The sequence below is a fragment of the Cryptotermes secundus genome, unplaced genomic scaffold, assembly GCF_002891405.2.
Source record: "Cryptotermes secundus unplaced genomic scaffold, Csec_1.0 scaffold230, whole genome shotgun sequence".
NCBI lineage: Eukaryota > Metazoa > Arthropoda > Insecta > Blattodea > Kalotermitidae > Cryptotermes > Cryptotermes secundus.
In genome coordinates, this window is record NW_019722429.1 from 681,577 (window position 1) to 697,483 (window position 15,907).

The window sequence follows — 15,907 nt, forward strand, 5'->3', positions numbered from 1 at the left end:
GTATTTGGACATTTCATCCTTTTTTTAAACAATGGAGATAGAATGCAGTCTCCAACGTTGTTTTAAATAAAAAAAAGACAGGATGATTATATAGACTATATATTTTCACAGTGTAGAGGGAAACCATGGGCTATCATTCCTATGATAGGTGCCTAAAGTCACAACTTTCCAGTAGTGTGGGGCTAGCTCTTAGGTTTTGAATTGTCAATAACTCCTCTGAAGTATTTTCTGAGATTGGGTTATGAGTATTGTGGGAACATCCCACATATTATCACAGCACCAGCATGTGCGCTAACCAGTCAAATTGCATCCAACGTTCGTATTTATACAGCGCTTGCTGCTAGCCCGCATCCACATCATTACGCACGCTAGCCAACCAGCGCTCAGCAAATTTTCGCTCCGCCATCACGCATTGTATAAAAGGCGGAGCACAAGCTCGCAAGTAATCAGTCTACGATCAGCAGTCTTCAAGCACTCTACAAACAGCACACTTCGTCACCGGTGCTCGGTCTTCAGAGGCATAGGCACTTCACTGCGCCAGGCAGGACTGCCCTGGCTGTCCGGCGGTCACACCTAACTCACTGGGAAACTTGGCCGCCTTGATTCACTGGTAGTCATGCCCGACACACTGGGCAACTGGCGTAGCTACTGCCTCTCCACTCCAGCGACTGCGCTCGACAACCAGACTTCAACCAGCAGCTGCCACACTGCGATCAAGCAACCTCCATCATCTGCCGCACTGTGATCAAGCAACAGCCGCACTATGGCCAGTCCATACACCGCAACCAACATCCCCTCCTACCAGCATGCGCCGCGCTACCTCACCAGTCAAGCATCTCAGCAACCAACGGTCCTTTTCAGGACCTACAAACTGTTCCGAAGAAGTGGGTTGTCATTGAAGTAACGACTCAAAGCCCCACAGTATAATGGAGGTGCCCACACCAGCGCGTACTAGAAGATTCAGATGTCTTGTTCACATTAATGATGTTGCTAATGGAAGGAGTTTTTCATCATTTGCTATAATAGATGTGTAACTTACTAAAGTTGCCCCCTTGATTTGAAATAAAATTTCCTGCAGTAGAAACTCTTTCTAACGTAGAACATATTATTTCAATCCTGCCAGGAAAGATGCCTATCAACTTTTGGTGGGAGGGGAGATGTGGATTTGAGTATGAATACTCTAGTAATTTGTTCACAACGCCTTCCTTTGTAACAACCATAATATTCATGATTACTGAGTTTTGGGGTTTTGTCTATCCTCAACTATTCTAAAGAATACAATGTTTTGGAAAGTGGATGTGTTTTCGTCTTCAGGTGAAACCATTAGAAGCATCTACTTTGTTGGATCTTTCAGAAGGAGCTACCTCAATCACTGGACAACCTGTATCAGTGTAACTACAATTATATACATATACCTGAGATCAGGTTTTGTTAGTAAGAGATGACAGGAAAATTTGCAGTGAAAATTTTGGAAAAGTATGTAAGGTCTTGAAAGTAAGATAGAAGAGGGAGTGGAAAATAAGCGCAATACCAATGCAGAGGAAAATCGAAGCTTTTCATATTTTAGAATACCCACCTACTGTTAACGCCATCTGTGGAACAAAAATTGAACCCCATATATATATATATAGTATATACCCATGAAGAGTCCGTCAGATCATACTGACCTTCTCTTTAAGCTGCTGGCCTCATTGTTGATAAACACACAGACTGACATTCAATGGTTCATAGAAAATCACCTCAGGATTATTATAGAATAATTGATAACACCGTCCATTTTGATTCAATTTGTAGATATTTACTGCCTTTACATGTTTCGTTCAGCTGTGACCATCTTTGGAAGACATAGGCTCAACACTGGATGGTGTTATCAGTTATTCTATAATAGTTTACTAGTGTGAGGGACCAGAATGAATAAAGTTAACCTCAGGATTATAATTTGTTATTAACCAAGAATCCTGACCCAAATGTATTATTCTGTATACTTCCACTATAAATCATAGTAAAATGCCCTGTATCCATTGTTCCTTCACCTTTCAATCAAATTTTATGACTGGCTGCAGTAGAAATAATATATGTCTCTAGTTCCGATTTTAATCGTTTTAATGAGTCTGTCCTGAACAAACTTCACACATTCCAAGTAGCAGGATATAAGACAGTGTCCCTGTTATCTTCTCTTAGTCATTTCCCAAAATTTTACAGTCAGTATCTCTTGTTAGGTTATTTAATATACATTATTTTTCCCCTAAAGCTGTCCCCCTTCCTCCCATGCCAGTATCAATATAAAGTTCGTATCTGACTGTGGGAGGTGCCCAGCTCACATCACAGTTGAGACATTGACTGTTATGAGTGAGGTTGTTTGTGATCCTCCAGGTAAATGCTGGAACAGTACCTTAAATTACCCCATGACATGCTCCTGTTCACATTTTTTGTAATTCATTATTCATTCATTATCAGTCTACTATTTGATACTGTATAATCAAAGTTACTGATAATGTATTAAATAAATAAATAAATAAACAACTCACTCACTCACTCACTCACTCACTCACTCACTCACTCATGGAGCTGAGCCCTTCTTGAGGAGCCACCAATTTTGCAGCTACTCAAGAATTTCCCAGCATTTTATGGAACCCGAAAGTTCATCACCGTGTTCACAAGAGCCCTCCACTGGTCCCTATCCTGAGCCAGATCTATCCAATCCATACCATCCCATCCTATCTCTCTAAGATCCATTCTAATATTGTTCACCCACCTATGGCTTGGTCTTCCCTGTGGTCTCTTTCCTCCTGGCTTCCCACCAATATCCTATACGCATTCCTCGTCTCCCCCATTCGTGCTACCCTGACCTGCCCACCTCATCCTCCTTGACTTGATCGTTCTAATTATACGTGGATAAGAGTACAAGTTATGAAGCTCCTCATTATGCAGTTTTCTCCAACCTCCTGTGACTTCATCTCTCTTTGGTCCAAATATTCTCCTCAACACCCTGTTCTCAAAACAAACAACAGCAACAATAATAATTAGTACTTTTACTGAAATCTGTTATATCACTCTGTGAATGCAGGGTAAAATCAGGTTGGAAGTGTACCAGTATGCATAGAATTGTGAATTTTTATACTGCTTGAAATTGGGATACTTTTATAAACAATAATTATGAAAGGACAGTAATGGTAAAATTAAGAGAAAAATTCTCCTTTTCAGCCGAATACTAATGACAAATCCTCCCATCCCAGATGATTTGTCTGCTGATGTGACAGATTTCATCTTAAAACTGTTAGTGAAGGATCCACGAAAGCGTTTAGGAGGAGGAGAAGAGGATTCTGAGGAACTTAAAAGGCATCCATTCTTCAAAGTAAGTTCCCACCCATCACATGTTTGTTATCTTTTAAAAATGTATTTTGAATTGTGTCTTGTACATGGTAATATGTACTAAGAAAATAAAGATAACTGTTAATATTCTTACACACTATAGCCTCCGCATTGTATTCCTCAAGGACTTCATTATCTAAACTTGTAGTAAATCAATAATACATGATTTAGAATTTAAACAGAAGAAACTTATTATTATCACAGAATTCCACATATTTGCATAATGTTGATATGTTACTGGTACCAAGCTAATTTGCTACATTTTTGATATGCAAGTGCAGCTGTAGGAAGATGGTACGTACTATATTGGCATGCCAGAATTTCAGAAGGTTTGTATGAATATTTACCCTGCATTTTATAGGAACTTGCTCTGAAATTTGGCTGTGCTCAGCTGTCCTTACTCATTTTCTCTTTTGTGCAAAGGTCCCTGTGAACAAATGTAATTATCTTAGTAGCTAATGGAACAGGCATAAATCTTGTTTCCATCCTGTGAGCTTTATTTGGAAAATCTTTATAGTTTTTCCTTTTTAGATTTGTCTTTAAGCTGATATATTCTGAACTGTTCTTGAAGATGACGTGTTACACCTTGTATTGCTAGTTTCCTGGACCTTCCATTGATATTCTAAGAGTAAGAACATGACATTTCAGGAGCCGAATCTGCTCCAGTCCCTTGGTGAATTGTACCTACTCAGTTGGATCCAGATTCAGTGATTGAGATTAGCTCTTCCTAATAGATCCAACTGAGGATGGGAGCAGATCCAGCTCCCAATATGTTGTTTCCTTGTTAGAATTTGAGGCATTGGACAAAGTCCAGGGAACTAATAATACTGAGTGAAATATTCATAGTTTACCCTCAACAGATATTAATTTCTTGAGAATATTATGTTGCATATTTATAATTGGCAGGACATAAGAATTTTGGGTGTAAAGAACTGGAGGAATGTAGCATCGAATAGAGAAGAATGGCGAGCAATCCTGAGGAAGGCCAGGGCTCACAAAGGGCTGTCGTGCCAGTGATGATGATGATGATGATGATATTTATAATTAACTCTGTATCTTACCTTGTAGGGCATGAACTGGACTGATCTGGAAAAGAAAGCAGTTCCAGCACCGTTTACACCCAGGTTAGCAAATGAGTTGGATGTGAGCAACTTTTCTGAAGAATTCACCAGGATGATTCCTGCTGACTCACCTGATGTTGTACCTCCAAACTTTGACAAGATATTCAGGGTGAGAAAAGATTGTTTGTCTCACTTTACATGTAATGCTTATGGACAGCTTTCATCAGAAGCTTTCCCAGCTTTTAGAACAGGTATTGGAAAACTACAGGGACTGCTGTCTTGGAAGTGTTATTATGTTACAATAATGAATACTCTTGTGATAGTCTTATGGGCTTAGCTACTAGTAATAATTGTGCACTTAGCCGTTGTCTTTGCAGTTATGTCAGTGTGCATGTAATGTGGTTAAATAGTCTGTTTGAAGTATGCACGAGGAAGAAATTGGGTATTAATAAACTAATAATAGTAATGCCAAATTGCAGACTATAATAGTAAAAGAAAAGTGAAAGAGGTTATCTTGTAAAACATATATTATAAATAAAGAAAAGTAGTTCTATGTTAATTACACAAGGCATAGTTATGTGAAGTATTAATATAATTAGTCTGGTAATGATTATACTGTAGTCAGGAGAAAGAATTAATTTAAATTATTTACTAAAATATTTTACTTAATTGTGGTGTCAAGAGAGAAAATTGGTGTTGGTCTGTGGCTGTCAGAGTGAACTCTGTAATATAAGATTAGAGCAAAAGAGAAAAATCACAGTTTATATTATGTTAAATTGAAAGGAGGCTAACAAGGGGCAGGGTGGAAGGAGACAGAGACCCTTGGCCATGGATTGCAGACTGGAAGCAGTAGGAATAATACAGAGTTGACTTCACAATTCTTTAAGATGTCCACATGTGTGATGATTTGTTCTTTCTTCAGAATTTAAGTACTTTGAAGAAAGGTAAATGAGGTTCATGACTGAAATGAGGAAAAAATTATTTCAAGATGTGTTTGCTGATAGTTACTAAAAGAATTCTCATTTGCTCTCCAAAGCACAAAAAAAAAAGTTTTCTTTTCCATTGTTGTGTATGGCTATGAGGCATGATCTCATACCCCAAGAATAGAAGACAAGCTGGCCGTTGAAAATAATTTGGTTAGATAGGGATGAACTGAGCAAGGAATAAAAGAAGTCACATAATAAGAATTTATTTTGTAGTTATTGTCTCCTCATAATATAGTTAGGTTGTAATGGGATGGACATTAGCTCAAATGCAAGAAGAAGGAACATATACAGAATTTTGTGGAATCATCTTTGTAAGAGGCTATTTGCTAGGCAGAGTTGAAGATGCAAGTATGATATTAAAATGGATCTTAAATAAATTGATGTTGGTAATGTAGATTGGATTGAACTAACCCAGGATCAGGCATAATAATGGGCTTTTATGTAGCATGTGCTGAACTTTCACTATCTTATATCTGAGAGACATATGTCTTATATTTTATGAGTCAAATTGTAGCCCTATGAAGTATGAATTAAGGTACATACAAGTGTTCAGCATTGTGTTTGTTTCCTTATTAGAATTGTTATTCTTAATGCTGTAAAAATAATAGTAATGGAGATTCAGTATATTAGAATTTGCATATTTATTTATGATGTATGTCATTCAGCACACTTTGTTTGTATTTGCAGGGGTATTCATATGTGTCACCATCGATCCTTTTTAGTGAAAATGTAGTGAGTGATGAGCTCCTGAAGCATACTGCAGATAGTTGCCTGAACTCAGAAAATCTTTTAACTTGCAAATTTGGGGTAAGTGATGATATGTGTCCATTAAATTTTAAGAAATAATATATTTTGAATATGTACTGAGGGATTATCAGGGGAAAGGCAATAATTAGACATTAGGATGCAGTTTCAGAAGAATGCACAACAATAAATTTGGAATACAAATATATTATCATGCAGTATTATTGAACAGCTCCATAATTACATAGATTCTGATGCAACCTTTTTATAACTAATATGTGGTATACACACTTAAACATGTGTCAGTTTGTCATGTGAACCCATACCATGTTATTCTGACAAGTAATAACAGAAACTGGTGCATGCTTTGTCTCATTCTTAAACTTCTACATTTCTCCCAATGATTGTTACTTACAAAAAAGGTGCAGCCACTCTATGCCACAGTTGCCAAATGATTGATTTCACCCTTCATACTTCAGTTGTTCAGGTATCCTTGTGAATATTCACAAAATTCTAAAAGGAATTGAAAGTTTTGCAGTTTACTGTCTGTTATATTACTAATTTTAAGGAATTATACCACAATTTTACATCCTGTATCAAATTATTGAAATTCAGTAACATATGACTTAGATTGTTAAATGTAGAATTTTAGTTTATTTTTTAAAGTTTGTAATGTAACAGATAGTGAACTATCAGCCCTTTTAATTCCTTTTAGAATTTGGTGAACACCTCTTAGGATGGCTGAATGGCTGAAACATGTAGGTGGAATCAGTCATTTATTGATTAAATTAGCATGTTACACTGGATGGTCATATGATGCTGTCATTGAAGACCAAGTGGAAATAAACATGACCCTCACATGCTGATTAAGTAATTCTCAAAAATTTCAAAGGATGCCAGTATTAATAATGTAATAGAAACCATCAGGTATAACATGTAAGAGTTAGGAACTTTATTTACTGGATAAAATATGGCTGGAAGGGACTGCTTTAGTATTCTTGTATTTCTAGCTGTAACATTTAAACTAAATCCCTCTATGAGTGAGAGTGTAGAGAGTATTTGAATATTTACAAATTGCAGTACATAATTTATAGATATTCAGGCTCCTATTGGCGTTGCTCTTTTCTTTGTAGATTTCATGCATAACATGATTGATACTATAACATAGCCACATACATTTTATCTTGTGTTATACAGGTGTGGCAAAGGAACATTACAATTTTCAAAAGTATATATAGCAGAGAAATTTCATTTTAATTTTTAATTTATTGTTACACAATGAATGAACATTGAATGCCACTTTATTCAACACACATTTCTTTACATCCCTGTTAATTTTGTTTTCAACAGCACATCACTAAGATGTTGCCCATCATTACATATAGATTGTTCCAACATTGCTCACTGGTGTCCTAATGCTCCCCTCACCATGTTTTCTGGTATCTCTGAAATTTTCTTCTGAATTGTGACCTTGAATTCATTGATAGTCTGTGCTTTAGTGGTGTACACAGTGACCTCCGTGGATGATCTCACTGTGTGGACAGTTGCAGCACCTTGCTGGAACCATATGGCTGAGAGCTCAATTCCACAACAACTCAGTTCTGGTGTGAAGAAAGTCCATAACATTTCAACATAATGAGCAGATGTGACTGTAACTGCATGCCCATCTTCACCTTCAAAGAAATAATGGCCTGTGACTCTTAAAGTTTGCCACTCAACACTAAGCAGTCACACATGCACTGTAAAGAGGTTGTTGATGGAGCTGCTGTGGATTTTTCTTTGCCCTACAACGAAAATTCTGTTTGTTGACACACCCAGATAAGTGGAAGTGTGCTTCATCTGTCATAAGATTAATGATATTGTTGGACAAACTTCCAGTTACATGCTCACATACCGTCCTACAATTTGCCATGTCATGATCACTTAACTCCTGCATCACCACCATTTTGTATGGACGGAAATTTAGATCCTTGTGTAAAGTTCTTTTCATGCTGTGATTGGATATTTCTAGAGCAACAGAATGTCTCCTGGCTGAATGCCTATGACTCTTTATGAATGATTGCCTCACAGCCTCAGTGTTCTGTGGCAATTGCCCTGTATGTACATTGCCTGGCGGTTTCTTTTTCAATGCAAAAGCACTCATTCTGAAGTTTTCTATCCATCGCTACATGGTATTGTGTAAAGGAACCTTTCCATGACAAGCAATAATAAAATGCTTGTGAAATATTCATTGCATTTTAACAACTGAGTTACCACTTAAAAAAAATGTTTCAGCAATAAACACACAATATTGTGTGCTTCCACGTACAACCGCTCTTCGGCTGTCACTTCTTATAACCATTGTTCGCCACTTCTTGTGACCGTCCCCTATCTATCTTTATATTTATTTATTTATTTATTTGCCCGCTTCGGTAGAACACTTGACTCATTTATTTGCCCGCTTCGGTAGAACACTTTTGACTCTTCTCAGGGTTGTGTCATGGTAATAACTGGGTCAACTCGGAGACTGCACATTTAAAGCTAGTCCACTGATAGAAATAAAATACTCTATTTTCTGCTTAATCACAAATTGTTTATTTCAGAAGCAAACACTATATCTTTACTAGCAAGTACTGAGTAATGTGCCCCTTTTATTATTATCAAAGATTAATCGAACCAAACAGGCTTATAAATTTAGATATACTTGGAGAGCGCAGCCGAATGACATCTGCCTCTGGTGAATTCAAAATGCCAAGTGCTTCTGCCCACTCTATTCTGCGGGAGCATCACTTCATCACTCATTCATTCATTCATTCATTTATTTGCATTCTGTTAATCCATACAAGGTCAAACCAACCTATGGGATATATAGAACCTGTCAAGATACAAATATAATATAAACATAAAATAATGATATATACGTACATTCATAAAGACCACAATAAGGACATAAAGTAAAAACACAGTATTGCATAACAGCAGTGTCACAAAAACACATTTTGATCAAAGACACAAAGCAAAACACAGTATTGCACAACAGTGTCACAAAAACACAGTTTGAACAAATACACCATATAATAATGAAGACAATGAAACATGAATGAATTGAACTTACAGTGGGAAGACCTCCTACAACTAATCTAAATGTACAAAGGGCAAGAAATATAAAAAGAACCATATTCATTAGGAAGTTAATTGGTAATATTCATCAATACTATAGAATGCATGTTCTGTAAGGTAGGTTTTTAATGACGATTTGAAATGCTTAATATCTTTAGATAGCATTTTAATATTTAGTGGTAAGTGGTTATAAATCTTACTTCCAGAAAAGAGTACTCCTTTCTGTACAGATGACAGATTTGTAGAACACACGGCCTTTCTCCCAGACAAGAATAGTTTTCTAATGGCTGATTTTAACTGCCAGTTCATCATACCATCAGTACTAGACAATCACATTACTAACTTTGAGAATAAAGAGATCCAAAGATATTGACCCGGAACCCTACATGTGAAAGCGGTTATTTCTTAGTTTAGGGTCTAATTACACCCTTTCGAAGACACTTTTATAACAGCTACCCTATTAGCAAAACAACATTTACATCTTAGGAAAACAACAGACTTGCCTTTTCATAATGGGCCAAGTCCCTTTTGTGGTCACCCAAGCTGCAGGTAACAAAACAAGGCAGTTGTTCCTGTCCAAATGTGAAAAGAAAGTCATAACTTCCTAATGGATGGGTCTCCCTTATAAATCAGTCACTCTATTGAAATGGCTAAAGAGGAACATAGCATCCATTAAAGAGCATTAAAAGGTTTGGACTGTTACACACTGCTCCATAGCTACTGCAACAGCATCAGTTAAACTAGCAAATGACGTGGTTCCCGCCATTTCATCCTCAGGGGTTGCCACTATAACGCATTTTAAAAATCACCAGTTTCCTTTGATTGGGTTGATTGGCGGGACTAATGGGTTTATTCTCTCTTTACAGAAATCTCCGTTCTTTGAGAACTATGAACTCGACCTCAAAGAAGGCATACTTGGAGATGGAAGTTTCTCAGTGTGCCGCAAGTGTACAAATAGACAGACAGGGCAAGAATTTGCAGTTAAAATAGTGACTCGCAAGATTGACTGCACAAGAGAAATAAATTTACTTCGAGCCTGCCAGGGCCATCCAAATATTGTCAGTCTCCATGAAGTGTATTATGATGAGGTGAGTATGCACAGCCTGGGTATTATTCTGAATGTTCAGCAGTGAAAGATTCTCTCTTTATCATTTTCAGTATGTTTATCTGGGGAGATGCCAATGAATATGATAGTATTTGAAGACAGAAAAGAATGGAGAATTTTATGCCTCCAAAGCCCTGAGTTTCCAAAGCAGATTAAAAGTGTTCATGCTTAGTAAGTGAAGGATAAGTAGACAGATTCTAGTTTTACAGTTTAAATTCTGAGGAAATTTTTCTTGGCTTGTATTTTCCCTTTTCTCCTAATTGAAGTTATAAGAAGTCACATAATTGTGAATGTATGAGTAAATGTTCTTTTATACTAGGCATATGCCAGAATTAATTTTCAGTATGAGACAAGAATTGTGAACAATTTTGAGTGTGGAGACAAGAACAAACATTTTCTGCTACTAAACCAATTTTCTCTCATTCTAATCACAATTTATAACATTAACCACTTTTCACAATGCACTGAAGTGCACTGCTTATCTGTTTGATATCAGATTCGTTTTCAGTAAAAAATAGCCATAAATTATTGTATTAGAAGAATTAATTTCAAAGGTGATGTCCTTTTTCATCCATGGACAGGAGAAGGGAATTTTGTTGACAAGTTTATTCATACTAGCATTGCCAACCATTAAAATTCTGACTTATTAGATAGATTCCATTCCACTACTCAAAGGAAAAGCAGATGAATTAAAATTCATGAAGTTTGAGGTTGAAAAATCAACTTTCAAATAAAGATTTTTTATCAAATTGATCTTGAAAATTTGAGTGTCACACATTCCCACTTAATACACAGTACTTAACTAACTACATCGAGCAGAGTTCTTTATGAGAAATTAACAGTTATTCAGCTACTCAAGAAATTTCATGGAACCCAAAGGTTCATTATCATGTTCACAGGAGACTACCATTGGTCTCTGATCCTAAGCCAAGTGAATTCAGTCTTTATGCTCCCATCTTGCTTCTTTGAGATGCACTTTAATATTTCCAATTAGGGCTAGGTCCTCCATATGGCCTCTTTCCTTCAGTTTTTCTGATCAGAAGTTTGTGTCCATCTATACACAGTTATTTGAAGGATTTGGGTTTCTCACAGCAGTGGTTATGAAGAGTTCTGTCTTTTGGGATATAACGCTGTGTAGTCTGTTGAAAGGCAACCAAGCTTACTATCTTCTTCCTGCTGGTTTCTAGCTTGGCTTATTCTTTGACCTAAAGATGGGAGTGACATGTTCCTTGGAAATGTCAGTTGACTTTCAGTGAACTTTGCAGCATTATACCCCAGGAGACAGAACTCATCACATTTATTTGAGTAGGTAATTCTATTTTTTTCCTCCAAGGTTCATACATACCTTGTCTTGGAGCTATTACATGGTGGTGAACTACTAGAGAGAATTAGGAAAAAGGATAGATTCACCGAGAGTGAGGCAAGCCAGATTATGAGGAAACTCATCTCAGCTGTCAACTTCATGCACTCTCGTGGGGTTGTGCACCGAGATCTCAAGCCTGAGGTATGTTGAGTACCATCATCATATTTAAAGGTGTAGGCCCTTAGTCTCTTCCACCTCTGCTTAGTAATCATTTGCTGTTGTCTGCTTTGAGGAGCAGTCCTCTCTGGAATCTAATGATTTATAATGTAAAAATTACAGAGGTAGTCATTTATTTCGAGAAATATCATTCAGTCATTAATTCATTTATTCATGGGCTTGAAGTCCACACAACAGCAATATATGTAGGAATGATGTTTTAGTTATTAGTGAATTAACTAATTCTACATATATTCATTCATTATTTGTAAAACCAGATTAAAATGATAGTAGGTAACAGAAGGATGAAGATGAAATAAATATATAATATATTTGGAAGTTCCTTGTTGTTGTGAAGAGAAAACGAAAAAATATAACAACAGTTTTTTAATTATGCTTTTGTGGGTTGCAACATGCATATTCATGTATCATCTTTTAGAGGAATATCCTACTTCCATCTCTCCTTATGATGGAAGCAATAGGTTCCTCGAGAACACTGGAAATCGCTTATATGGCTTCACAGTGTCACAACCAAGCAGGTCACTATCTAACCTTTTACTGTCACAAAATTTTAAAATTTTATGTGAAACATGATGTATGTCTAGTGGACTGAAGTTCACTCTTTCTTGTAGCTAACATATCTCCCAGAGCAGAACAGTAACATTAATGTTGATGCATAACGATTTTTTAATATGCTTGCAGAATCTTCTTTTCACTGATGATTCAGAGCAGGCTGATATCAAGATTGTTGATTTTGGATTTGCGGGACTGAAGCAAGAGAAAGAGCCGATGCACACACCTTGCTTTACTTTGCATTATGCTGCCCCTGAAGTGCTTAAAGAGGCATTCAGTAATGGTACTGATGGGTATGATGAGAACTGTGATCTGTGGAGCCTGGGTGTGATCTTGGTGAGTGCATCCAGAGTATTCCTGATATATTAAAAATATGTTAAACAGATGAGAGGAAAAAAAGAATGACTTTAGCATAACATATATAACAAATGACTGTAACAGCACTCATGTTTTGGGTTTCTATCAGTACTATAACAAGAAGTGCATTTTAAGAGAGCCACCCACCCCTAACTAGTGTCAGAAATGAACCTTTGGGTTCCATAAAATGCTGGGAAATTCTTGAGTAGCTGCAGAATTGGCGGCTCCTCTAGAAGGGCTCAGCTCCATGAGTAAGTAAGTAAGTAATTAAGCACATTTGTAAAGTCGGAAGTTCGTATATTGCTGAGTGCACATTTAGCTTCAAGTACTGTATATGATTGAAAGTGTTATGGTTAACCCACTGAGTACCACTAATGAGATTCATTTGTGTACACAGTGAAAGGCTAGGGTTTGTCCCAAAGGTAAAGTAGGCCACAAGGGATTAAGAAAGTCACATTTAGACTGCCTTAGAATCAAATTGGAAAGAAGTCCCAAGAATTAATATGCAACATGGTACTGATTTTGTTTACAGTACACCATGTTATCTGGGCGTGCCCCTTTCCATGCTCGATCAAGAGATGACAGTGCAGCAGCTGTGATGGCCAGGATCAAAGGGGGAGAATTCAGTTTTCATGCTGATGCGTGGAATCACGTTTCAGCAGAAGCAAAATATGTGACCAAAGGTAAGAATTTTTATAAATATATCAGTAGACAGGAGAATTAGGAATTTTTTACAGCAACATACTGATATTTGATGACAAATGTATTTATTTTTATTTAAAGTCTATTTAAGATAGAATTAACCTTAACAGGTAGCAAAGGATGGTTCTAATTTTGTGTTTAAATTAACGTAAAATGGTTTTTGAGATCAACTTCTGTTTTGTATTTGTATTTGAAACCTGATTTTCATAAGTACTGATACTCTTTTTTCCTTTATCAGTTTATATGAATAGCAGATTTATGTTTAGAAGATCTATGGGCAGATGGATGGATGTAGGTGAATGGATGCGTGAATAAATCAACCAATTTAGACAGAAATCATATATATTTGTATATACCACACTGCTGATTATAAAGATAGAATTTGTTAGATCTTGCAATGTGAAGGAACATAAGAAATCATAAGATTCCCAAAATATGGACAATTTTTCTAAATGTCTTGAGTTTGAGTCCAGTTATTGCCCATTAAGATGTAATATTTATACTGTGTACTTAACTTTAATTAGCTCTGAAGTGATAGATTATGCAAACTGCAATGATGATGTTAATACAAGTGATCTCTTTCATAGGTCTTCTCACAGTTGATCCGAAGAAGAGACTGAGAATGAGTGATCTCAACAGCAACGAATGGTTACAAGGAAATAATGTGAAACTGTACTCTTCAACACCGCTTATGACTCCAGATATCCTGACTACTGGATCCTCAGCTCGTTCAGCAGAGATAGGTGTAAAGCAGACATTTAATGCTTTCCATCAGGCTCATCGGGAAGGATTCAGACTGCAGGTCAGTAGTGTGATTCCTTTTTGGTAGTCTTGGTTCTATGTATAATGTGTAAAGTTGTGTTATAAGTATGTACAAACATTTCCACCTGTAGCATAAATCTGTATCTTCATTTTTAATGGTCTTTTTTTCCAATAATAGATCAAGGCATAAGGGAATTCTCACTTACCTCTTGTTATTCATTTACACTTGTGATGTTAAAAAATAATAAATAATTGTGTAATGACAAACAAAGGTAAAGCATGCAGTACAATGTTAGTATTATGAAAATATATAAAATTTGTAAAAATGCAAGTCCTAACAGATACTTGAAAGATATGAAAATGGTTTAAATATATGAGGGACAGTCAAAAAGTTCCTGGAATGGTGGTATAGCACTCTAATGGTAGGACATATGGCAACGCTTACCTAATCACCTTCAAAATAGGACCCTTGCACACACACACTTGCTCCATCGATTCTGCCATCGTTGGAAGCAATGGTGGAAGGCTTCTTTTGGAATCTTCTGGAGCTCAGCTGTAGCATTCGATTTAATGTCCTCCGTGGTTGTGAAACGTGTCCCCTTGAGGCCCATTTTCAGAGTAGGGAATGGCCAAAAGTCACTCAGAGTGAGATCCAGAGAGTACGGTGGTTGAGTGATGACAGGAATGTTTTTCTTGGTGAGGAATTGCTGCACAACAAGTGATGTGTGGCTCAGTGCGTTATTGTGATGCAGAAACCACTGTCCCCGCCACTTGTCACATCGCTTCCTCTGAACAGCATCGTGCAACCTCTGCAAAACTTGCACGTAGAAATGGCCAGTAACAGTACCATCTTCTTGCTCCAACTCCGCGATGGTCATTCTTCGATCACATCGAATCAGTTGTCGCACTTTTCCAATCGTTTCTTTGGTTCTGGATGTCGAAGGTCTCCTGCTGCACTGGTCATCCTCTAACATATCCTGCCCATTCTTAAACCGGGAAAACCAGTCATAAACTGCAGATTTCTTTAGTGCAGTATCACTGTAAATTTGCTGCAGGGCCGATAGCATCTCTGAAGCAGATTTTCCCAATTTGCACATGAACTTGACGTTTGAACGCTGTTCGAACTGCAACATTGCGCCGAATGACCAACACTCAAGTCTAATTCAAATGGAACAGTAACGACACTGCACACTGAAACCTGTTCAGACCTGTTGCGCCTGCAAGCAGACATGCTGAGCTTCCCACCACAACAGTGTGTGCTATATCTTATCGCTCTTTCTCCATCTGCAGGAGAATTCCGGGAACTTTTGACTGCCCTATGTATAACTAAAAATCTAACCTCTCGCATCCAAGTACATGTAATATAAGATGGCAGTGCTTTTAAGTGCTTGCGACAGAGTTATGAAAATAATAAAGAATAATGCAGCATTCTCATCATCTTTAGCATTATTTGAATCAAACAGTTAGAGGCTTTCTTGAATGTACCTAACCTCCCCAATTCAGAACCAACTGCTAATTTAGGAACATAAGTCCTTTCCATAATTTAGTGCACACTCACAAGTCTCACCCACATTGCATTCAAAATTTACTGCAAGCTGACAAGCTCCACTGACATTCTGCCCACAGT

The 15,907-nt window shown here is 37.1% G+C and overlaps 1 protein-coding gene across 3 annotated transcripts in view; it reads left to right on the forward strand.

Moving 5' to 3' along the window:
- LOC111861334 (ribosomal protein S6 kinase alpha-5) overlaps positions 1 to 15,907 on the forward strand; it is a 465,639-nt gene that overhangs the window by 439,772 nt on the left and 9,960 nt on the right. For all 3 annotated transcript variants that reach the window (XM_023845812.2, XM_023845813.2, XM_023845811.2), the window contains exons 8-15: positions 3,205 to 3,355; positions 4,441 to 4,602; positions 6,107 to 6,226; positions 10,129 to 10,350; positions 11,701 to 11,871; positions 12,589 to 12,795; positions 13,349 to 13,499; positions 14,106 to 14,320. In XM_023845812.2, the coding sequence (XP_023701580.1) occupies positions 3,205 to 3,355; positions 4,441 to 4,602; positions 6,107 to 6,226; positions 10,129 to 10,350; positions 11,701 to 11,871; positions 12,589 to 12,795; positions 13,349 to 13,499; positions 14,106 to 14,320 (1,399 nt within the window). The remainder of the gene's footprint in view (positions 1 to 3,204; positions 3,356 to 4,440; positions 4,603 to 6,106; positions 6,227 to 10,128; positions 10,351 to 11,700; positions 11,872 to 12,588; positions 12,796 to 13,348; positions 13,500 to 14,105; positions 14,321 to 15,907) is intronic.